The following is a 25,968-nucleotide window of genomic DNA, read 5'->3' on the forward strand; positions in this document are numbered from 1 at the left end:
ATGGCCAAGAAAAGAATCTGGTAAACAAAGCACAAAATACTCTCCAATAGATACAGGAAAATACACTAATCTAAGAAGCTGTGGAATTCTCAATCAAGTGGCTGCTCTGCTTATTGACAAAGAATTATTTTTTCTTCAAATGAATTCTATTCTTTAAATACCACACACATTTACGTGGCCCGCTTACTTTGTAAATCGCTTGGGAAGGTGTAGGAAATTAAGTTTAAAATAAATAATTTTACAGATACTTGAGCTGAGCTGTCACTACACCTTTGGCAGGAAAACTCCACAGAATCAAGCCCGATGTCGCCTTTTGAGTTTCAAAGTAGCAGCAAGGGCATACATCAAGACCTGCTCCTAGGCAGTTGTGGGGCTGAAAAGATTAACAATTTTAAAAAAAACTATTGAAAGAAATGTCATAGGTCAAACCAGAGCTGCTAAATAATTATTAAAATTATATTAACAAAATAGCACTGAAGTTGGAGAAACGAAATGGAGAAAATATAGTAAAGTTATATTAAAGTCAAACTTTGATTCTACAGTGAGAAAAAGTTACGGAACACTGCAGGAAACATGGTTGTGTTTACTCATCAAGTCTCTATTATTTGCGTCTAATACAAGATATGAAGGTAGACTTGCGGGTATGTGAAGACTCAACAAAACATGGACCTTGTGCGTTATAGTCTTCAAAGGTGTATTTAAAGTGTCAGGAGTATGGGGTAATCGACTGGATTACATCTGTGTTGAAGATGCATCTCCAGGTCCATTCCATGAAAGGGCTATACGGTAAAAATTTGAGATGGATGCAAATGAATGTCCATAGGAGAAATATTCAACGTGTGGCTACATGGTTGTAAGGAAATGCCTCTTTTTGTATGGTCACTCATAGGTATTTTGACTGATGCTGCTGACATTTTGACTCAGAATGTACTGAGGCCTGCTAGCCAAACCTTAGAAAGTGAACCCCTTCCAGAACTCTTATCCTCCAATACCAAAGATGGAAGTGTGGAAGGAGTAGTTCTCTCCTCCACCTTTACAGAGCAGCAACAAAGGGACTGCTATCAGTTACTGAGGGTGTTTGCTGGACTTTTTTCTCTGACCCCAGGTCTGACAACATGGTGTGCCCAAGATATGGACATCGCTGACAGCTTACCTGTCAAAAGTAAAATTTATGGGATGTCTGACTGGGTCAAGGCCAGCATCAAGCCTGAAGTTCCCAAGATGTTGGAGCTGGGGGTTATTGAGCCCTCCAGTAGTCCATGGGTCAGCCCAATGGTACGCGTGTCCAAGCCCAATCCCAGTGGAGGGAAGCCTGAGATGAGGTTCTGTGTGAACTACAGGGGCCTCAATGCAGTCTGATGCCCATTCCATACCAATAGCTGATGAGCTCACCGATAGGCTGGGGGCAGTGAAATATTTTACTACCTTTGGCCTCACATTAGGTTATTGGCAGATAGCCCTTACACCAGGAGCCTAGGAATGGTCTCCTTTTTCTAAACCTGAAGGCCGCTTTCAATTTAAAGGGATGCCCTTCAGGTTGGAAAATGCCCCTGCCACCTTCCAGAGGCTGGTGAATAGAGTAATCTCCGGTCCAGATGGCCTTTCCAATTTTTCCACTTAGATGATGGAACCACAGGAGAAAGATTAGTTGCTCATCACCTTTCGTCTAGTAAATGGCACCTGTAATTTGGAAGGTCACCCCCCAGGGATTGCGGCACTGATTGTGTCACCCAGAGTAAAACAAGTCTCCCAGTCTGCCAATGCAATCTGGAAGAGCAGCTTCGAACTGCTAGTGGGACTTTGCAATTTAACAGCGATGGCAAAGTCCGCTCTCCCCCTGAAACATGTGTAAGTCACCTCTATGGCAAATCTATCAAGCCCTAAGGCAGGGTGCAGCTTATTTCATGTGCAGAACATGTATTTTACATGTTCGGACAGTAAAAACACAACACTTCCATTTATACTGTGGAAAAACATGGTTACCCCATTGGCGAGTGTAGGGTTACCTCCTGAACCCAAGACAGCTTTCAGCCCTCCTAGGGAAACATGCTAATGGTTCACAGTCAAGGAGACAATTGGGGCCTGCACTGGAGAAAGGTGTTACTTCGCTCCTGGATGAAGCCATACGGGTGTTGGCCCAACAGACGAGCTTCAAAGCTGAAGCCACCTTTGAAGGGGAAATGGGGAACACTTGAGAGGAGGACAGCCCGATTGTTTAGGCAGACTAGCTGGCACCAAGGAAGGAGAGGGGAACTGTGTTGTCAAACCGGTTTTCCAGGGGCGTGTAGCACCCTGGTATCCACACCTCTGGGTTGGGCTAGGGAGCTCTGAACGCGAAAAGAGGTGTTCTCCCATCTTCGGAGTGGGCGGAATGGTGCTTGCTTTGATAGCCAGATGCTACACTTCCCAGGAAGTGGTCATCAGGAGAGAGGAAGCCTAGTAGCCCATTGGCTGCCAACCACATCTTACCCTGGGGGCATCCTCTATACAGAAATAGTGCACCCCTGGCACCCAGAACTCATATCTCGACAGGACTGGAAGAAGGACTGAAGACGAACTACCCTGCTGCATCAAGTTCCCGGTGAAGAGATGCTGCACCGAAGTGCACAGCAACTGCTGGTCCTGGTGGCTAGTAAATAAATAATAGGAACTGTGCCTGCTGTGTCTTGCTCAAGGAGAAGTTGTTTCCAGAGCCCAGCGAAAGCAGAGACTCCAAGCTAAGGGTAAGCTGACTGGCCTCCTGTTTGCAGCACAGGGTCACAACAACTGAAGATGCCTTGCTATGGTGAATGGTAGCCCGGATCGCCGGTCCCTGCTGTCGTACAGCACCAGTGTCTGGGACCCAATGCTCAAAGTTGCACCCAAGTCTGTTGGGCCCAGGGGAGCCATCGGAGTACAGCTTGGTCGCCCAGAAGGCAAGCTACAGCCCGGAGAAGAATTTGGCTGCGACTGCACCACCGGACTATTGGTAGTCCTGTGGCAACTGCACTTTGCCCCAACAGCAGAGTACATTGTGGGGAGAAAAAACCTGTGTCCAGGACCCCCACATCACCTTTATGGATTGAAGAATCCCTAAATGAAGACCCCAGTCAACTGAGTTGCATCCACAACATTCTTCAGCATCTTCAAGCATCCTGTATCCTCAGGATAAGGACCACTCCCATAGGAATAGATAGGACGTCGAGGCTAAAGTGCCTGGAACTGCTTAAAGACTGCTTCTTCTGATAAATAACTGTTTCTGAGGGTCTTGCTGGTCCCCCTGACTAGCTCCCTGTCGGAGTTGGTCGCCCCATATAATTGTAACATACCGCATTACAACTTGTCCAACAACTTTTTGCTCAAAAAGTTTCCAAGTGTCAAATTCATTGAATTTGCAAGTGCTTGTTCGCGGTTGAGTGAAATGCTGTGATTTAATATACCCTGTAAAATCTATATCTCTTGAACCCTCCGGTGGACTTTTTTCATAGTGGTGTATGAAAATAAAGTCAATTTTTATTAACTGGTGTTTGATTTCTTTGGTGTCTTGTTGATTTCTTCAATTGTTTTGGTGCTGTTCAAATGCTTTAAACGTGTGTAATCCTTGCTGCTCAGAACCACAGCTATCCATGGTTGACCTCGAGGTTTGACAAAACGAAACCTAAGGGTCCTAAAGGGGTTGGTGAGAGTATTACAAGGTGAGGTCGCACAACCACACCATATGATATGAACAATAGTTACTTACCTGTAAACAGGTGGTTCTCCAGTATTGGTGTCTTTCATAGATTCACATGCCTGAATCATTCCCCGTCGTCGGAGTAGGAGTCCCACGGTATATAAAAAAGCAATAAAATGCCATAAAATATATAGCAAATATCAGAAATACCAAACCAGGAAGTAAGTAGCACCAGCTACAGCAGAAAAAACTCCCATACTCGTGACTATCCAAGTCATTATGTGTTAGTCCAAACTGCAGCCAATCAGGCGACAGCACCCACCAGAATGTTCTCCCCAGAGGCTCAGGCTCTCAGATTTTCTCGCACAGGAGTGAAGTCCCATGCTATCCGAGAGAGTCTCTGGGGGAAGGCGGGCGGGTTGCATGTGAATCTATGAAAGACACCAATACTGGAGAACCACCTGTTTACAGGTAAGTAACTATTGTTCTTCTCCAGTATTAGGGGTGTCTTTCATAGATTCACATGCCTGAATCAGAATAGTAAGCAGTACTCACATCATAACGCTCGTAGACGTCAGAATATCATATATGTATATAAATATATGCAGTAGACATGCAGAACAGTAAACATCAAGTTCTGAGCAAACGTCTAAAGAGCATAAATGAGGAGGTGGAAACAGAGGCTCACCTTATTTGAAAAGATTGCGAAGCACTGCTCTTCCAACCGAAGCATCTGCATCGTCTGCTGAATCTAGACAGTAGTGTCTTGTAAAGGTGTGCCTGCTAGACCACGTGGCAGCTCTGCAGATCTGTCGAAGTGGCACACCAGCAAAAAGGGCAGTGGAAGAGCTAACTGCCCTAGTTGAATGTGCTCTTGGCAATGCTTGTAAGGGTCTACCAGCCTGTTGATGACAAAGTCCAATCGTAGAGGAGACCCATCTAGCAATGGTCTGTTTTGAAACTGCACAACCCCGGCGTTGCCGCCCATAAGCCACGAACAGTTGGTCTGTCTTGCGGATGGCAGAAGTTCTGGAGAGATAGAATTTAAGACATCTTCTGATGTCTAAAGAATGTAGCGCCCTTTCAGCCGCAGACTGTGGGTCTGGAAAGAATGTTTTAAGGACAACCGGTTCATTCAGATGAAAGTCCAGAGGCACTTTAGGCATGTACGTTGGATTAGTTCTCAAGACCACTGAGTCCGTGGTGAACTGAATGAAAGGTGCTTTAGATGTAAAAGCTTGAATATCGCTGACCCTCCTAGCCGATGTTAAGGCTAGTAACAACGATACTTTCCATGTCAGAAATTTGAGGTCCACCTTATGGATTGGTTCAAAAGGGTGACGCATTAGCTGAGATAGTACGATATTCAGATGCCATGCCGGAGGAGGTTTCCGGACCGGCGGGAACATGCGAAATAACCCCTTGAAAAATTGTTGTATGATCCTCACAGAGAACAAAGAGTTTGATCCATCTTGGCGAAACCTAGAGATGGCTGCTAAGAAGACTTTAAGCGTAGAATGTGCCAAACCTAATCTGGCCAGATGTAGAAAGAAAGGAAGGATTTGCTCTGGTCTTGCATGAATGGGATGCAGATCATTAGATTGGCACCATGTACAGAAACGTTTCCATTTAAGTTGGTAAGTTTTGATTGTGGATGGAGCCCTGGCTTTCGCCAGCACCTCCTGGCAATCTTGTGGAATATTTAGGTGTGCAAACTCCATGTGCTGAGGAGTCAAGCTGACAATTTGAGCGAGTTCGGGTCCGGATGGTAAACCCTGCCCTGCTGGGTGGATAGAAGATTCGGAATGCGTGGAAGTTGGATAGGGTTGCATTCCGAGAGCAGGAGTAGTTCGGTGAACCAGTATTGCCTGGGCCATCGAGGAGCGATCAGGATCAACCGGCATGGCTGCTTCTTCATCTTCCTGATTACTTTCGGGATCAGAGGTATCGGTGGAAAGGCGTACGCGAATATTTGATTCCAATTCAGCGAAAGGGCATCCCCACACGAGTCCCTGTGGGGAACCCAACTTGCAAAGTATGGGCATTTCCGGTTCTGGTAGGTCGCAAACAAGTCCAAGTCCGGATGCCCCCACCTCTGAAAGATGCGACGTAGAGATGGTAGATGTAGTTCCCACTCGTGAGTGCAGCCCCCGGACCTGCTGAGAGAGTCCGCCAACACATTGGCGATTCCCGGAACATGGACCGCTGACAGATGGATATTGTGAGTCAGGGCCCAACTCCATATCTCTTGTGCTTGTTGTGACAACCGGGCTGATTTTGTGCCACCCTGCTTGTTCAGATAATGCATGCAGGTGGTGTTGTCTGTCCGTATTAAGACTGAGGCCCCTTGTAGAGTTGCTCGAAAGGACTTCAGGGCTAGAAATATGGCCTGTAACTCTAGTCTGTTTATGTGCCATCTCATTTGGATCTGGTTCCATTTCCCGCTGACCGTCATGCCTTGGAGGTGAGCACCCCAGCCTGTCATTGATGCATCGGTCGTTACTATGAACCTGGGCACTTCCGCGAGGAAGGAGCATCCCACTTGCAGGTTGGATCGGTGGGTCCACCATTGTATCGCTCGTCGCATTCGTGGGGTAATCTGAATGATATCCTCGAAGGATCCTGATGTTTGGATCCACTGGCGACTGAGCTCTTCTTGTAAGGGCCTCATCCGAAGACGACAGTTGGGGGTGAGAAGAATGCAGGAAGAAAGCATCCCGAGGAAGGACTTGAACATGCGTACTGAAACGCACTTTTTTAGTAACAGCGCCGCAGCGAGGCGGTGGATCTTGTCCTGCCTGTCCTCTGAGATGAACACTTGGGCGAGGTTGGTGTCCAGTGTCGCTCCCAAGAAATTCTTTCTTGCTGCTGGCGTGAGGTGAGACTTTTCGAAGTTTATTGAGAAACCTAGGTTCTGCATCAGCGACAGAGTTCTTTGAATGTGATCTTGTGCTATGCCGAAAGAACTGGCCTTGATAAGGCAATCGTCCAGGTATGGATATATTTGAATCGATTGCAACCGAAGATGGGCCGCTACTGGAGCCAACATCTTCGTAAACACTCTGGGAGCTGACCGCAGTCCAAATGGAAGGACTTTGAACTGGAAGTCCCTGCCAGCCACTCTGAACCTCAGAAACTTCCGATGTCGTGGAAAAATCGGTATGTGGAAGTAAGCATCCTGAAGGTCGAGTGTTGCCATAAACTCTCCCGCCGAAAGAAATTGGAGGATTTCCTGTAGTGTGAGCATCCTGAATGTAAGTTTCTTTAGGTATTTGTTTAAGGCTCGCAGGTCGAGGATGGGGCGCCATTCTCCCGACTTCTTGCGAATAAGGAAGAACCTCGAGTAGAAGCCTTTTCCTTTCTGATGAGGAGGTACCCTTTCGATTGCCCCTTTCCTGATCATTGTGTTGATCTGGGTGAATAGCTCTTTGAGGTGCGCTGGAGGGGGTCCTCTTGGGGGGCAATTTGGGGGAGTTTTCACGAATTCCAAAATGTGTCCTCTGGCTACCACATCCAGGACCCATTTGTCTGTGGTAATTTTCGACCAATTTAAGTAATGTTGGGATATTTTTCCTCCAATTTGGTTCGGGTTGGCAAAAAGTGGTGGCAGGATGCGTACCTCATTTCTTATTGTCTCTTCCTCGATAATTAGATTTTCCTCGAGGTTGAGAGAAATTGCCTCTTCTCTGCCCATAAGTTTGCTGCCGATATGGCTGGAATCTTTGGTTTCCCTGGGCGGAAGAATAGGAGCGCTGTTGATTGTACCCTCCTCTATTAGAGAAATTCCCTCTTCCTTTTGCTCCACGAAAGGAAGACTTCCGGTATTGGAGAGTACCCAGCGAACGTGCCGTTTCGGTATCTTTTTTGATGGCCTCCAGCGACTCATCAACATGTTTTCCGAATAAGAATTCTCCATCAAATGGCATGTCCATAATTCTGGATTGGACCTCCTGTCGGAAGGATGTTGCCTTCAGCCATCCTTGCCTCCTGAGAACAGCTGCACCCGCTAGCTGTCGAAATCCAGTGGCAGCAACGTCCACTGCAGCGTCAATCATTTCCGAGGAGACACACTCTCCTTCTTGAAGGATTTTCTTCGCTTCAGTTCGATCAGGCTCAGGCAGTTTTCCATGTACGGCGAGATGTCCGACCACATCTGCCTATCGTAGCGTCCTAGAATGGCTAGGGAGTTTGCGGCTCTGATGGTCGTAGCTGCAATAGTAGAAACTTTCTTCCCGATAGAATCAAGGCGCCTCCCATCCTTGTCTGGAGGAACAGAAACTTGAGACGTAGGATTAGAAGATCTCTCCTGCGCTGCCTGTGCTACCACAGAGTCTGCTTTAGCTTGTCCGATGAGGCATGCTGGAGAAGTATTCGGCGCCCTATACTTCTTATCTACTCTTGGGAGCACTGCTGGTAAAGAATTTGGCTTGGACATGATCTTTAGTCCTTCCTTCCAGATAAATTCTATAATTGGAATGGTCCAACTTTGTTTCTGTGGTGTAGTCTTGAAATCGTACAAGAAGCAATCCTCTTGCTTTGACTCCATGGTTATCATAAACCTTCTCGTTGCTCTATCCATGATCTTATGGAATGAGGCAATGTCCACAGGTGGCGACTCAGACGTAGTAGGTTCTGCCGGAGAGGGCGTGTTTGCATTATAATCCTCATACTCCGACGATTCTGACTCATTATCCAGTTCTCCTTCCTCTTGTTCTTCATGTTCGGAGAACTCTTCCTCCCGTGGCTGAGGAGCTGAATCTTCCGACGCAGCTAACGCTGGACGTCCCTCCTCCAACGGTATAGTAGTCAATGGTTGCGTTCGCTTAGAAAGCGGAGGCACTGTCTGAGGTCTTGGTGTAGATACTGTAGATTCACCAGACTCTGAAGGTGGGAAACGTCTGTAGTAGTCACTGAGCATGTACTGCAGATTGCGAAACAAATCGTCAGGCAACTGTCTATCCTGAGCAGGCCTGTCAGCATGGGAAGTGGGCTCAGTGTCCTCCATCTCCTCCTCTACATCCTCCTGTACCTTAATCCGGAGGTCAGATGGACTTCTAGCTGCCCCGAAATTCTCATCCTCATAGGACCCTTCCTCATTGGAATCCAAGAGTTGGTCTGGTACCACAAGCGTTGAAGAAATAGTTTCCGTAGTAGCTCTCTTCTTTAAGAGCGTAGCCGTAGTTGCAGGTGATGGTAAAGTAATCCCTGCGGTATGCGCTGACCAAACTTGTAAAGTGGTGCAGCTTGATAGAGGCGGCGTCGACGGGACATCTGTTTGCAGTTGAATCTGTTTTCTCGTCGACGGTAGCGTCGTCGACGGGGTCGTCGACGGGGTCAACGACGGTAGCTTCGTCGACGGTGACTTCGTCGTCGACGAGGATCTCTTCGTCGACGAGGTCGTCGACGGTAGTATCGTCGACGGGGTCGTCGTCGAGGTCGTCGACGGTGGCTTCGTCGACGTGGACTTCGCCGTCGACGGAGATTTGATCGTCGACGGGAGAGCCGTCGACGCCGAGGGCTTCGTCGACGGTACCATTTTCATCGTCGACGGGGATCCAACCGTCGACATCATAGACGTCGACGAGAAACTCGTCTACGGTATCTTGGCCGTCGTCGACGGGACAATTGTCGACGACGAGATAGGCCTGATCTGGACACGAACCAGTGTAGGCGATGAGCTGAAGACATGACAAGAGTAGGCTTTGGCGAGGAGAAAGTCATGGTGCAGGTAGTCGAAGTGGCCACCTGAGAGGAAACACAGTCCTTTTTTGACGTTGAAATTGTCAATGGTGGCACCTGAGGAGGCGTTGTTTTTGAAGATTTCTTGGGAACTGATTTTGTCCCAGACTTCTGAGAGGGCGTTGAATCCCCTTTAGTTGGTGGGAGAGTTTTACTCGAAGTACTAGTCCCAGGAGCATCCTGAGAGGATTTAGACTTCTTAGCCACCTTAGCCCTTATAGATGAAACTTCAGTTTCAACCTTCCTCTTAGTAGAAAGAAATGAAGAGCCAGAGGCACAGCTTCCTACCTCAGACACAGGGTCATCCTGGTCCTTGAGTCTGTTGAGCCACAATAGCAGTCGTCCTTCTCTATCCTTGATGGTTTTAGGGGGGAAGGTCCGGCAGATCTTGCACTCCTTGACCTTATGGTCAGGATAAAGGCAATATAGACATTTCTTGTGGGGATCTTCCTTGAAAAGTCTTGGCTTCCCACAAGAATCACAGGCCCTGAACAGGGATTTAGAAGTAGACATCTGAAAAAACTTGAAGAAACAATGATGTAGAAGAAAAAACTGAGCAGAGCTCAGGGAGACTCCCTTCACACGACGTGCGGTAGAAAATCTGAGAGCCTGAGCCTCTGGGGAGAACATTCTGGTGGGTGCTGTCGCCTGATTGGCTGCAGTTTGGACTAACACATAATGACTTGGATAGTCACGAGTATGGGAGTTTTTTCTGCTGTAGCTGGTGCTACTTACTTCCTGGTTTGGTATTTCTGATATTTGCTATATATTTTATGGCATTTTATTGCTTTTTTATATACCGTGGGACTCCTACTCCGACGACGGGGAATGATTCAGGCATGTGAATCTATAAAAGACACCCCTAATACTGGAGAAACCCATTTCCTCGCAATGGTTTTATTATGATTCAGATTTACAGCTCACATATAATATCAACAAGATCCTGGAGTCATGTGTCAGCATTCCAGCAGAGGTATATTTAGAACGTCTGCACTTCAAATGAAGTGGGAACAAATTTCCGTCCCTGAAAACCCTTTCCAATTGCTTTAACTTGTCAGTGTTTTTTGTCCCATCTTTGGATTGGGTCAACATCCTCCTTATTGATTGACTATCTGCTCTGCATCTCATCTCTCTCATTCAGATAACCTCCATTCCCTGTTTGCCCAATGTGTTCATGATTACTTGTTCTGTCTTCTGCTAGTTCTTTATCTCACTATCCACCTGTGACAACAATACGGACTCACCAGATGAAACTAGAGCCCTTAGTGAGCTGGCTTGCACCATGCCGCATTCTACACACTTTCAACCTTTGTCTTTGAAACTCAGGGGAGCAGCATTACTACTCAGTGAGAAACACTGAGCTGTGGGAATCTCTGTAACTCAGCTACACAGAAGTTGGGGCAAGCACACTTAGGGAGTGATATGCCCCACGGCATGCGTCACAGCAACTTGGAGACTATGAGGGGCAGAGGTACAAATGTATTCTGCAAGTAACATTCTGCAATTAGCAACATCACTGTTTGCAAATGCAATACACCTTTTCCTAATGTACAAAGTTTTCCCGACTCATCTTCCGACTCATAAAATGAGTTTTATGACCCATACCAAATTCCAATTTGGAAACTGTGTTTCTTCTAAAGTGTGTTTTGGTATGTTAAGTTTCAATGATTTGTGACTGCAATTTCAGATGCAAACTGATGACCAGTTACCAAAGGATACAGTTAGTGATTTGCAAAGGGGAAGGGATCCCTTTGGGAATCGTGTTACCAGCCTCTGGGCGTGGAGGCAGTGGGTCCAGAAGACTAACTAACTAACAGAGAGACCAAAACTAAATGACAATAATGCATCAATAGGACACTAGCAACTACATAACAAAACAAAGGACATTATACAAAAAATATACATAAACAATGCACCACATGGATTTGAATTTCCCCCAGAACCAGTGTTCTCAGGGCCCCTCTTCTGTTTCTTTGTCCAGGGGACTACTGCCTGCTATCCCTGAAGTTTTTACAAACAGGAAACTTATTTTTTTAAAACAGCACAAGTTTCTTTGAGGAACACGGGCTGCTTTAGAAAAAAAAGAAAGCAACGAAATCGCATTTGAGAATGGAAACAGATGGGTGGTGGTCTGCTGTCCCATGCAGGCCACCATCCCTGTGTTTGTAGCCAATACCAAGAGATGGCAGATTGTAACTGGCATAATTATTTTTCAATATGATTGTCCTTCTGTGACCCTCCGTAAAGTGTGATATTGCAAACCGACGTAATAGTCCATAGATCAATTAGCAAAAAAAGACCCTCCCTCTCAAAATTCGTTGCACTATTTGCAACCACGATTTGTAAATGGACTCTTCGTATAAGCTAGTAGTTGCACATTATATTAATCATTTGAAAGGGACGTTGTATTTTCTTTTCTTTGCATTTTGAGGTAAAAATGGTTCTGTCTCATGTATAGTAGATTCATAGTAAATTACCATGTTCATAAATTCAACATACAGGTATGCACATGGTCTCAAGAGGTCAAAATGTGAGCTGGAGCCTGGTATTCATGCTACACAAGGAATTGCACTTTTGATTTGTACTGAACTGTTTCATTATAGGTTAGGCTGATAAAGTGATAATGTTCTAATTGGATTGCATCACGCAACAATTTAGATATCTGAATAACCCTGTAAGTGACATAACTGTAGCATTAAAGTATACTGCACTACAAATGAAAATAAACACAAGACGTTGGTTCCTGCTCAAGTTTTACAGCATCATTATATTTGACCTACTTTGAGTCTATGCGTGCGAGCTGCCACTCCGCTTGCTTGAATCATGGCAATAAAGATAGGTATATCCCCCAGAGGGCTTCCTTTTCCACCAGCTATACTGATACCCAGAGCATCGTTGAGTCCCTGTCAATGAGAACATATGTTAGTGCCATTGCCAACATGCTGCTTCACAAGAAATATTATATTTATCTATGATTTAAATATTCAAATTAAGGTATCAATTTATTGTTTGCGCACACACACACACATACACACGTTACTTATCTCCTGTAACAACTTATCTAGTAGAGGCTCTAACTAGCCACATATTCCTTACCTTAGAATATTCACCAGGTGTCACACCAGACCTGGAAAATCTTGGCCAGTACGTCTGCGCACCAGTAGGTGGTATCGAATAGCTCCACATCGACTGCATCGTCCACGCCAGAAGTGACAAGCGTGGGCCTATTTAGGCACCACCCCAGCGCGCTGATATTAGTTTCTTTTTGCAAAATGTTTTAGCCAGAAGTATGGAGCTACAGCAGAACACTGATAGTCCAGTGTGCAGACACTAAGGACCTACAAGTAACACTCTAGATGGAGAAATCTGTTCGCAGAAGGAGGGAGGTTGGGAGGGCTGGTAAGGAATCTGTGGCTAGATAGAGTCTCTACCAGATAAGGCTTTACTGAAGGCAAGTCTCTTGTTCATCTAATAGAGACTTCCAGCCGCACATTCATTATGTTAGAATAGGTACCCAAGCTATTCCTTCCAGCAGGAGGGGGGTCTGCAAACAGATTAAGACTAGGAAATCCTGGAGGTCTAAACGAGCAAAGTGCCCATCACGATGGACCTTACAGTCCATGCAGTAGTGCTTGGTAAACATGAGCAGAGATACCCATGTCGGAGCCTGACAAACATTCAGGTTGAGGATTCAGCGAGCTAACGCAGTGGTCACAGCCTTGGCGGAATAAGGCCACAATCCCTCAGGGGGTTGCTTCTTGGCCAACACGTAGATTTTATTGCAGAGCATAATACATCTGGAAATCGTCAATGTCTGCACAGCTTTTCCTTTCTTTGCCCAGACAAACCCAATGAAGAGTTTTTTGGGTTTTATAAACTTTATTTAGCATTTTCAGTTACAATAGAGCACTGGGATCAGAGAAGACCAATGTGACAAATTCCAGCAGGCATAAATATATCTTTCCCATGACATTTTCAACAATATTGTGGTGTTTACATGCCGCCCCAACGTAAGTTCCTCAAGTCCTCCATACATCAATATTCAATACATTTCGTTTACATACTGAACAAAAGTAAAAAAACACACATGAGGACTGTACACATCTTAGCTGTAATTACGGAGCTGTCAACCCTCCAGGGAGGTGATTCATGTTATTCCCTAAGTGTCAACCTAGCCCACTCTGACTGGAACTATTCCATGATCTGCTGGCGCAGAGGGGGTCTGTTGCCGGGCTTGCAAATACGCCCTGAAGGGCCCTCATATATCTTTGGGCCTGGAGGAGGGGGGGAGCATTGTTGCATAAAGCTCGCTGTTCGTACAGCAAGATGCCATACTCTTTAGCCAACCCTTCACCGAGGGAGTCGCCCTGCCACCCCAGTGTATCGCCAACTCCCTTTTGGCCTGGAGCAAACAAATAGCGACAAACATGCGCACAGCCAGCGGGAACTGTACAACGTATCCCAGCAATGCAATCTTGGGCAACGGGGACATTGGCACCTAACCATTTCACTAACTTTCCCATGAATGGCCACCCAATATGCTTGCACGGTCGGACAAGTCCAAGCCAAGTGGGCGAAATCGGCATTTGGGGAGCGGCACCTAGTGCAGTGATGTGTCCTAGCAGGGTCTATTCTATGCAGCCTGGCCGGGGTAATGTACATCCTACGCAGAAACTTAAAGTGCAGCAGTTCATGTCTGCTGTTGAGGGAGATCCTATCGGTGACCATACAGCAGGCATCCCATTGTTCGTCTGAAAGCGGACCACCCAAGTCTTCCTCCCAGATTTTGCGTGCCTTGTCCTAGTTGACCAGCATAATAGCTGCGTATGACTTGTAGAGATGGGACACAATGTGCACCCCTTTTTTGCTGCCAATGACCGTAGATAGTTGGGGAAAGGAAGGGGGTTCTAAAGGGTAGTCTGGAAAGGTAGCCTGCAGGGCTGAGCGATTAAGTGTAAGGACGAACCTGTCCATGAAGGTGGCATCAGGGAAGAGGGCCTCATCATCCGGGTAAAAGATATGTCCACTCAGGAATAGGTCTCCCAACCTCACGATGTCAAATTTGAGGCATGTCTTCTGTACCAACTTTTCGTTAGTTATGGGGGACAATTTAGGGTTTGGGAGAGGGAGATCCGAGGAATAGAGTAGTGGAGTGTGCGTGATATGCCGCAGTTGGTCCCAAGCCCAACTGGTAGTCGAGGTGGGCTGGATATCTTTGGGGTCTCTCGGGAAGCCCCTCGGTAAAATTGCCGCAAGTGCGTCCGGAAGGACTAGGTCTGATTCCGGTCGGAGGTATGGGATTCTGGTGTCAGGGTGATTCCATGCCTGAGCGAAGCTGCATTTGCGCAGCTAAGTAGTACAGCCCAAGATCAGGTATCTCAAGCCCGCCTCTGTCACAGGGGAGAGTCATCACTCTCAAGTTAACTCTAGGGTGTCCACCCCCCCCCCCCCCACCAGTCTTATCAAATCAGGCTGTAGAGTCAAAAATAATTTTTTCGTGAGCAGGATAGGGATGTTTTGGAATAAATATAAAAATGTAAGCAGCACGATCATTTTACTTAGCGATACCCGCCCTGCCATGGACAGGGGAAGTTGAAGCCATTTCTCGAGTCTTTATTTATAAACAGCCGTCCGGTAATTACGACGAATGATCTGTTCGGTACTCTAAATACCTGACCGAGTTAGTATTCAACTCCAGAGAAAACTCAAGATCCCATCTGACCGTGCCAGAAGTGAGAGAGAAAATTACAGATTTGCGCCAGTTGATTCCTAATCCGGAATACACCCCAAACCGCAATATCTCACGAATGAGGGGGTCTAGGTTAATCCGTGGGTCGTGGACATATAAAAAAGTGTCATCAGCGTACAAGGAGACTAACAGTAGACCTGTATGAAACTGCAATCCTCTGTGTAATTGTTTTTCCTGAAAGTGCCTGATAAGGGGGTCCATGGCTAGGATGAACAACAGTGGAGGTAGTGGACAGCCCTGTCTGGTGCCGCGGGAAAGTGGGAAAGAGGGGGACAACGAACCATTCAATCTGAGCCGAGCGAACAAGTTACTTACCTTCGGTAACGATATATCTGTAAGAAACAGTAGTTAGTATTAGATTCCTTACCTTAGAATATCCCCAGGCGTCAGTCTGGATCCGGAAACTTTTGCGTAGCAGTACCCCTGCGCGTCGGTAGGCGTCGTCTGCAGGCGTCCCCTGCAGCTCCGCGTCCGTCGTTGGCGTCGTGATGACGTCGCTGGAGTATATAGACGCCGCCTCCGCGCGCTGACGTCAGTTCATTGCACATAGCTTTTCCGCGCCAGAACACGCAGAGCCACGTGAGAACCAACACTGGTGCCATTTGAAACTAGGGCCCTGAAAGGGATGTCCTTAACCCTAGGTATCAGTTCGCAGAACGGGGAGGATGGGTGGGGCGGTAAGGAATCTAATACTAACTACTGTTTCTTACAGATATATTGTTACCGAAGGTAAGTAACTTGTTCATCTGAAAGAAACAGGTTAGTATTAGATTCCTTACCTTAGAATAGATACCCCAGCAATACCAACCCCGGTGGTGGGTCTGCGAATCAATACAAACCTACACCAGAAAGTCCTGGAGGACCGAACGGCCAAAGAAGCCATCCCTCCGGACTTGACTGTCCAGGCAGTAGTGCCTCGCAAAGGTGTGCAGCGAGGCCCACGTAGCCGCCTGGCAAATGTCCTGCAAAGGGACTACCCGGCCCAGGGCAGTAGTAGCCGCCGTGGCCCGAGGTGGAATGGGCTCTCAGCCCAACAGGAGGCTCCTTCCGAGCCAAAGAGTAGCACGCTTTGATGCACAGAACGACCCACCGAGAGATGGTCCGTTTATGTACCGCCCGTCCCTTCTTCGCACCCACGTAGCCAACAAACAGTTGGTCATCCACCCGGAACTGGCGTGTGCGATCCATATAAAATGAAAGCGCACGTTTTGGGTCCAGACGATGGAGCCGCTCTTCATCCTTTGATGGATGCGGAGGCGGGAAGAAGGAGGGGAGGGTGATGGACTGCCCGATGTGAAAAGCAGAGACTACTTTGGGCAGGAAAGAAGGTCTAGTTCGTAAAACCACCTTGTCTGGATGAATGGACAGGAAAGGAGGTTTGACCGAAAGAGCCTGGAGCTCACTCACTCTCCTGGCAGAGGTGATGGCAACCAGGAAGGCCGTCTTTAAAGTCAGGAGACGGAGAGGACAGGAATGAAGTGGCTCAAAGGGAGCGCACATCAAGAAGGTCAGAACCAGGTTCAAGTCCCACTGAGGCATCACGAACGGAACAGGTGGATACATGTGCGTGATGCCCTTCAAGAATCTAGTTACAATAGGGGACTTGAACAAAGAAGGTTGATCAGGCAGCCTTAGAAAGGCCGAAAGGGCAGAAAGGTAGCCCTTGATAGTGCCCAGAGCAGAGCCCTGCTGGGCAAGAGAGAGAAGAAAGAGGAGAACCTCGGAAAGAGGGGCAGAGAGAGGGTCCACAGCCTTTGCTGTGCACCATGCCACAAATCTGTTCCACCGGCAGGCGTATACCGACTTTGTGGAGGGACGCCTGGCTGCCAGAATCACATCACAGACTTCAGGAGGCAAGTCAAATGGCCTCAACTGTCGCCGCTCAATCTCCACGCATGGAGGTGGAGACTGGACAGGTTCGGGTGGAGGACCGTCCCCTGCTGCTGCGACAGAAGGTCCTCCCGAAGGGGCAGGCGGATCGAGGGACCGACTGACATGCTGAGTAGCTCGGGATACCAGTACCTTCGAGCCCAGTCCGGAGCCACAAGGATAACTTGGGCCCGGTCGCGCCTGATCTTCTTCAGCACTCTGGGCAGAAGTGGTATAGGCGGAAAGGCGTACAACAGACCGCAGCTCCACTCGCGCCGAAAGACGTCGCCGTGCGAGTGCCGTCTTGGAAACTCCAACGCGCAGAACTGATGACATTGCGCGTTCTCTTCTGTGGCGAATAGATCTAACCAAGGCTCTCCCCATTGCAGAAAGAGGCCTTTCGCCACGTCCGAGTTCAGACGCCATTCGTGATCCACCGAGCACCGACGGCTGAGTTCGTCCGCCCTGGCGTTCAGAAAACCTGCCAGGTGTTGAACCGTCAGAGTCACGCCCTGACGTTCCAGCCATTGCCAGAGACGCAGAGCCTCCTGGCAAAGGGTCCACGACCCCACTCCGCCCTGCTTGTTGCAGTACCACATGGCGGTGGTGTTGTCCGTGAACACCTGCACTACACTCCCGTTGACAAAGGGGAGGAATGCCTTCAGTGCTAGGCGAATCGCCCGCATCTCCAACATGTTGATATGGAGCCGGGACTCCGCCGGAGACCAGATGCCTCTGATCTCCGCCTCTCCCAAGTGGCCTCCCCAGCCCTGGAGGGACGCGTCCGTCACAACTACGTGCTCCGGTTGGGGAAGGGAGAGGGATCTGCCTCTGACCCAATCGCGGTCCGTAAGCCACCACTGCAACTGTCTCGCAGAGCCCTCCGAGATCAGGACATGGTCGGATAGGTTGCCTTGATGCTGGGCCCACTGAAACTTCAGGTCCCACTGCAGAGCCCGCATCCGCCACCGGGCGTGATGCACCAGAAGGATGCAGGAAGCCATCAGCCCCAGCAGCCGCAGCGTCAACCTGACCGAAACCCGGGATAACGGCTGAAAGATGGGAATCAAAGCCTGTATATCCCGGACCCGCCGTTCCGGAGGATAAACCCGAAACTGCGCCGAGTCGAGAACCGCTCCGATGAAAAGGAGCTTTTGAGAGGGACACAGGTGTGATTTCGGCACATTGATGGAAAACCCCAGCTCGTGCAGGAGGTCTGCCGTCATCTGAAGGTGGTGGACGACTGTCTGGGGCGAGCCCGCCTTCAACAACCAGTCGTCGAGGTAGGGGAAGACTGAAACCCCTAACCGGCGCAGATGAGCTGCGACCACCGCCATCACTTTCGTGAACACCCGTGGGGCGCTGGTAAGGCCGAATGGGAGCACGATAAACTGAAAGTGCTCGTGGCCTACTGTGAACCGCAGGTAACGCCGGTGGGCCGGCAGGACGGGGATGTGAAAATACGCATCCTGCAAGTCCAACGCCACCATCCAGTCTTGCGGGTCTAGAGCAGCCAAGACCTGAGCCAAAGTCAACATCTTGAACTTCTCCTTCCGGAGGAAGCCGTTGACGTTCCGTAGATCCAAGATAGGACGCAGGCCCCCCTTGTCCGTCTTGGGTACCAGAATGTAGTGGGAATAGCAACCACACCCTACTTCTGGCCCAGGAACGCGCTTGATGGCCCCCTTGGCCAAGAGGGCCGTAACTTCCTCCTGCAGAAGTGTCAAGTGGTCCCCCGACACACGGTGGTTCTGCGGTGGCATGGCTGGAGGAGTGCTCTCGAAGGGGAGGGAGTAGCCCCTTCGGACGAGCTGCAGCACCCACCTGTCCGATGTGATGGTGCGCCAGCGGGAGTGGTGATGGCGAACCCTGCAACCCACTGGCGTCACATGGGCCTGAAAGCTCGGACTAGGAGGATTTGGAGGCTGATGCTGCGGGGGGAGGTGTGGCCTGACCTCGCCGTTGTCCCCGACCGCCTCCACGGCGGAATCCACGGCCGCCACTGCGTTGAGAAGTATTCTGCGGTGCGTGGCTGGCAGCACGTGTGGGACCGCCCCTTCCGTGGCCACGAAAGGAGCGAAACGAACCCGTTTCCTGGCGCTGGGTCGAGAGACCCAAGGACTTGGCTGTGACCCTGGAGTCCTTGAAGCGCTCCAGCGCGTGGTCCGCTTTGTCGCCAAACAAGCGACTGCCATCGAACGGCATGTCCATCAAAGTATTTTGGACATCCGCCTAAAAGTTGGCGGATCTCAGCCAGGCGTGGCGACGAATCGCCACCGTCGTGGACATCGCTCTGCCCAGCGAGTCGGTCGTATCAAGACCACACCTGATGGAATATCGTGCTGCATCTCGGCCTTCAATCATAGCCTTGCCGAGCTTCGCCCGTACCCCCTGCGGGCATTCTGGCAGACACTCCGCGACCGTATCCCACAGAGAGTGGGTGTAGCGGCCCAAGAGGCACGAGGTGTTGCAAGACCGCAGTCCCAAACTCAGGGACGAGAAGACCTTCTTCCCATACTGGTCGTACCTCTTTGATTCCCGGTCGGGCGGGGCCGACGGAAATGCGGTCTGGGAAGTAGAGGCCTGGATCACCAGACTCTCAGGGGTGGGATGGGTGGACAGGAACTTGGGGTCGTCCGGACACGGACGGTGGCGTCTGGCAATGTTCCTATCAACAGGCGAACCTGAAGCGGGCCTGGACCACGTGCCCAAAAGAACGTCTGTCAAGGCTTCATTGAACGGCAGCAGTGGCTCCTGTGGGCATGACTGCGGTTTGAAGACCTCAGTGAGGATGTTAGGCCTCACGACCGCGACGGGGAGCTCAAGGCGTAAAGCCTTGGCAGCCCTCATCAACACCACTGAATAAGCAGCCCCAGCCTCCGAAGCCACAGTAGGAGGCGAGACAAAGCCAGGGTTAGGAGAGTCGTCCAGACCACTGGCGTCACCCAAGTCACCTGTCCAGTCCACGTCGTACTGACACTCGCGTGACAGAGGGTCCTCAGACCCCTCCCAACCCTCTCCATAATCTGCATCCTCACCATATTCAGAGTCAACGATTGTGAGAAGTTGGCCTGATGTGCAGTGCTCACTATTCTAGTGATCACTATATATCAGTCCAAACAACCCTTATTGATGATTGGTTGTAAGTCAACCTTATAGACCAGCTATCCTAGTAGCATGGATACGAGCAGTCTAAGGCTAAGACTCTAGAGGGCGTGTTAAGCCAGCTGTTTTACCATCACATTACCCCTTGAACACCCAGTGAAAGGACACCACACAAGTGTTATGAAAATAAACAGATTTTTTATTAGAATCACAACAACCCTGTACTCTTTATGAGGACAGGGTGCTAGGCACACAACAAAACTCCTACGAAAATACTTAAGTTAGCACAGTATATACAAATGCCCGAGGGGCACAAAAAACCATATACTCTAAAAGTGGAATGCGAAATTACTAGCAGGTAAGTACAGTACTAATAGGCTTTGGAATCGCTAGGACTTGACTATAGAATCGTTAGATTACTTCTAGGAGACCCAGGGGACTCGGGTGCAGAGTGTGCACTCTCACGCGGGATGCGGGACAAAGTCTATGATAGCTAGTAAAGTTAAAGTTAGTGTTCACGGGCGAACCCGACCTGGTAGGGAGAAAACGACAGTGGATCCTGACCCTTGGATAGTGAGGCTATGCTGGGGCACCGAAATGCCGAAGTTACCTAGCCCAGGGGCTGCAGCTGCATAGGTCTCAAAAGACGTCGGGAATCCTCGTCGACGAACCAGGAGCCTGGAAGAAAGATGCTGGCAGGCGACCAGTGAAGAGAGTTCGAGTTGATCCAAGCCTGGATCTTGAAGATGGATGACACCTGAAAGCAGAGGGGACCAAGTTCGTGACTACTAGCCAGTAGTCAGTGGGCACCAGGAGGGCACCGGATGGTAGTCACCTCGACTAGGTGAGTGGGCGACGCTGTACTCTGCAGATCTCACGGACCAGGAGGCGTTGTCGGCGACCAGGATGGAGAGGCGAGCTGTCCCACGATGGATGAAGCTGTCGGCGTCGAAGAACCCAGGATTGGGCAACAAAGCCTTGGCTAATTCAAGCCCACGCGGTGGACTCAAAATGGCGTCTTGAGTGGACCAGGAGGGTCCGGGGTGCTCCTCTTCTGGAAGGGAGCAAGAGCCAGTCTGGAGCAACCAGACCAGCAGCAGTGATGTCGTCGGGCGTCGTTCAGAAGGCCACCAGCCAGCGGGCTAGTAGCCAAACAACGCGGTGAGCAGCAAAAAGCAGAAGGGCCCCACGCCGATCGTGGAGATGCTGGGGGGCTGATCTTCGGTGCTGGAGCTGCTCAGGGTCGGGACTTCTCGGACCCCAAAGCACTCGCCAGGAGATTACTCGGCGGGCTTGCTGTGCAGAAGTCGTGCAGTCTTGGCAATAGTCGGTCCCTTGAGGTCTCGTCGCACTCACGGTTCTCAGCTTGGCTGTAGAGGTGAGTAGAGGTCGGAGGTGCCAGGGAAGCCGGGTCTTGTCGAGCTGGGCAGTCGGATTCCGGAGGAAGGACTTACAGCAGACCGCAGTGTTCTTGCGTTGGTGCCTGCGGATGCAGGGTGACTACTCCTTAGTCACAAGGGAGAATCTTGAAGAAGGAAATCTTGAAGTCCTTTCGCAGAAAGTCGTGTCTTGATTCCAAAGATGATCTAATTTGGAAGGGGGCCTGCTCCTACCTTTATCTTGGAAAAGGGGGCTGGCACGCGACTAAGTCCTGCCCTATGGGTGGGACCAGGAGGGGGGTGGTTACACCCCTCTCCTTTGGCGGGCTTTCCCCAGCTCAGGGGCTGGTGTGCCCCTGGAACTGGTTCAAGCCGGCCTATGCACAGTGAGCACCGGGGTGCCACTTGCAGTCACCTTCCTCTGTAGCCCTGCCTACCTGGAATACACAAAACCCTGTCTGGGACGGTGCTGGCACCGCCCCTGGCAGGAAACCCTTTGTCCTTGCCTCCTGCTCTGGGAGGACTCCCAGCAGCAGGAGGGCAGACTTGTGTCTCGGTGGCAGCATCCATTTTGTGGATGCTAAGGCTCTGTCCGACTTTAACCGGGTTTACAGGTTACATCCATGTCGTGTCCCTCTAGAAGGGTGGAATGCTAACCCCGTCGCCAGAATTGGCGAGGGGTTAGTATTCCAATTCGTATGACACCTTACTCGATATGTTTTGATAAAGCGATACCAGAGTTGGCATATAACCGCGAGGATTATAATGCTCTTAAGAGTATATGGTATGCGATATCATGGAAACGGCTAAGGGATGGATCCCAAAAGCCGCAGACAGGCTCAGCTCATGCCAGAGCACTATCTCACACGATTCCAAGCACTCTGTCTCCAGGATTGTCAAGGCCTGCCATAGGAGTGACTGATAGGAGATCTGTGTGTCCATTTTTAGGGTTAGATATAGGTATACTATATCTAAAGCAAAGGGTGATTACACCACCTTGCCCCAGCTGTCAAGCAGCCAGTTGTGTCAGATTTGGATGGCCAGCCAGGGGTGGCATAATACATGCTGCAGCCCCTGGTAGGCCCTAGGTACACCTATGCCCTGGGTACCTAAGGTACACTGTACAGGGACTGATAAGGTGACTCAGTATCCAATTAGATATGTACCTAAGGTACATGGAATCCATTTTACAGAGAGAGCAGTAGGCCTGGGGTCCTGAATAGCAGGGCCCCAGGTCAACTAAGTCAGAAAACCAGCAAAACACCAGGCAAAAAGTTGGGGGCAACCATAGTCAGGGATCTACCTTCCTACATAACCCCCCCCCCCCAAACGAAAGGAGATAAGGCTATCCTTGCCAGGTAAGCCTATATTGCCTGAGTGGCCATATAAGGAAGTACCAGCACTGGCATGGTTACCCCCTATCTCATGGTCCACTAAGCAATCCCTCACCCTAAGGGTATCTGAGGGTCTCCACCATAGGGAATCTCTACCTGTGGTGTGTTTTGGCAAAGGAAAAGGCTGGTGCTGGAATGGAGTACTGAAGTGAGGCTCCACTAATTTTGGGCTCAGCTTCCTCCAATCAGTTTCCACCATAGAGGCCTTTCTTTCCAAGACTGAGTTGTTTTGGGCTCTCAGGGTCAACCTCTGGCTACCTACAGCTGGAGGTTGTGTCCCTCTGTTTGGCTTACTGGAGGGACAGGTCAGGTTTGCGGCCCTCAGGTCCCAGGTTTGGCTGTGCCCAACAGTGTCCATCTGTGGGAGGTCCCTAGCTAAATTTAAGGGGGATCCCTCAGGAGTTGATTTTATTTTCACTTGGCTAGGACTACTAGCTTCAGTGCCCTTAATCTGCTGATTGGGGAATTCTTTTGGACAGGGGGCCCTTTGGGGTCCAACACTGGCCTCCCTGACCTCTACAGCCCTGGGCTGACTGAGGCAGGGTAGAGAGGGGCAGGTTACCTGCTCCAGACTGGGTCCCACCTTGGAAGGGTCCACTGACATCAGGGGCTCTGCCAGGCTAGGCCTGACTACCTCTGGGGCAGTTCCTTCACAAGGGGTCAGATCAGTTCCCTGAGGAGGCTGATCCTTTCCTAAAGTCTGGCGGGAGGGAGATTTCTCTTCCTCCTCAATGCTCTCTGTCTGAGTGGAGTGATCCATAGTTTCAGGCTTCACAACACTATCATCTGTCTGAGTTTGAGCTGTGGCCATCACAACTCTCCCAACCTTTTCAGGAGGGGGCTCAGTTTGGGTGTGGGCTGTGACCATCACAGCCTTTACAACCTGTTCTGGGAAGGAAGTAGTCAGAGATTGGGCTGTGACTGGCACAGCCCTCCTGACCTGTTCAGGGAGGACATCTTGGACTGGGGCTGTGGCTACCACTGCTCCACTAACCTTACCATGGAAGTTTACCATTTTAGAATGGGTTTCTTGCTCTACCTCAGCCCAGGCTGAGGTCTCTAAATCATTCCCCAGTAGGCAATCTACAGGCAAGTTGGATGACACTGCCACTCTCTTGGGGCCAGTGACACTTCCCCAGCTGAGATTTACTACTGCCATGGGATGAGTTTTCTTCACTCCATCAATGTTTACCACCTGGTATGTGGCACCAGGTAAAAGTTGCCTTGAGGGGACTAGACTCTCAGTCACCATGGTGATGCTAGCCCCTGTATCCCTATAGGCCTCAACTTTCATTCCATTGATGAGGGGCTCCTGTCTGTACTTGCCCAAAGTGTTGGGACAAGTTGTGAAGTTGGCAAACCCCATGCCAGTCTCACAGACAAGAGTATCTGAGTTTGGGGACCTGGTTAGGCCAGAGTCCCCAGGAACTCCCAAAGTAAATGCACCCAAATTCTTGGGGGCACTCCCACCACCTGGGGGATTACTACTAGTAGTAACAGGAGGTTTGGGAATGTTACTTGGGGGTATGTTCTCCTTATTGTTATTCTTTGGGCAACTGCTGTCAGTTTTCAAATGACCCACCTGTTTACAGGGATAACAATAAGGTTTCTTCTGGTTATTAGAAGGATTCTGGGACCCACCCCCCTCAGAGGATTTTTGGGGGCCTGATGTGGTTTGATCTGGAGATTTATTCCCACCCTTCTCTTGAGGCTTGGTTGATTCCTTTTTCTGGTCACCACCTTGGTTCTTGGGCCTAATCCTGGTTCTGACCCATTTGTCTGCCCTCTTACCCAATTCTTGTGGAGAGGTCAGATCAGAGTCTACCAGGTGCTGGTGTAATAACTGGTTCTGACAATTATTTAAGACTTGCTCTCTCATAATAAGATTATATAATCCTGTGAAGTCAGTAACCTTGCTACCCAGTAGCCAGCCTTCCAAAGCCTTAGTGGCACAATCAACAAAGTCAGACCAGTCCTGAGACTGAGTTTTCTGGGTGTCTCTGAACAGCAACCTGTACTGCTCAGTGGTTAAACCAAACCCATCAACCAGTGCATTTTTCAGGACCTGGTAATCATTAGCATCCTCCACTCTTGTAGTGAGGAGCTTATCTCTACCTTTACCATCAAAGGAGAGCCACAGTATAGCTGCCCACTGACTCTGGGGAATGCACTGCACAGTGCAGGCCCTCTCCAGAGCAGCCATCCATTTCTGGATGTCATCCCCTTGCTTAAAGGGGGGCACTATCTTTGTCAGGTGTTTAGTATCTAAACCCTTCTCTTTTTCTCTTGGGAGATTGCTGCCACCAGTGGGAGCTAACCCACTCATCTGCTGCTCTCTAGCAAAGGCAAGCTTTTCTTTGGCCAGGGCAAGTTCTTCCCTTTCAATCCTCAGAGTAGCCTGTCTCATCCTAGCTTCATGCTCCATTCTCTGAGGGGAAGTCAATCTCCTCTGGGGAGAGTTCCTTCTCCTCTGAGAAGAGGCATTAGAGTGCAGAGATCTATTGGAGTCCCTAGAAAGAGATCTATCTCTCCTAACTCCAAGGTTAGGCCTACTTAGGGTCAGTACTGGGGGTCCCCCAGATCCTAGCCCAAGCAAGTCTAAGTTGGCCCTAGTTAGCCTTCTGACTACCTCAAGACCTTTGTCTACCTCGTCCCCAGAGAGTTCCTCTTGATCCTCCTCCTCAACTGCATTGGCAGTGTTGGGGAGGTCTGGATCCCCAGAGGTACCCTCTAAGGCTGGCATATTCCCATCTAGTTGAGAAATCTTTCTCGCATCATAAGTCTCTAAGAGACCTATTAAAAAGGGAATGGTGGGGTTAGACCCCTGTTTCAGTTTCCTGGAGGTACACACTTGTCTCATCTCCTGGAAACTGAGAGCTGCATATCTTGAAGTGACCTGTGGAGGGTCAATAACCACAAGGGGAGTCTCTGAAGACTCTCCATGGGTAGACATGCTTTTCTAGTGAGGTGTAAGTGGTGCACTTACCTACACTATATGTTTGCCTACTGATCCCTTGCTAGAGTTGTAGTTTAGGGTGTGCTAGGCCCTAGGAGCTACAACAGCTGGTTCAGTAGAACTCA

The 25,968-nt window shown here is 49.5% G+C and overlaps 1 protein-coding gene across 8 annotated transcripts in view; it reads right to left on the bottom strand.

Annotated features, from left to right (window-relative positions):
- PATJ (PATJ crumbs cell polarity complex component) overlaps positions 1-25,968 on the bottom strand; it is a 1,530,963-nt gene that overhangs the window by 146,558 nt on the left and 1,358,437 nt on the right. For all 8 annotated transcript variants that reach the window (XM_078669616.1, XM_078669595.1, XM_078669605.1 and 5 more), the window contains one exon: positions 12,172-12,294. In XM_078669616.1, the coding sequence (XP_078525742.1) occupies positions 12,172-12,294 (123 nt within the window). The remainder of the gene's footprint in view (positions 1-12,171; positions 12,295-25,968) is intronic.

This window comes from Lissotriton helveticus, chromosome 1_2, assembly GCF_964261635.1.
Source record: "Lissotriton helveticus chromosome 1_2, aLisHel1.1, whole genome shotgun sequence".
In the NCBI taxonomy this organism is placed as follows: Eukaryota; Metazoa; Chordata; class Amphibia; order Caudata; family Salamandridae; genus Lissotriton; species Lissotriton helveticus.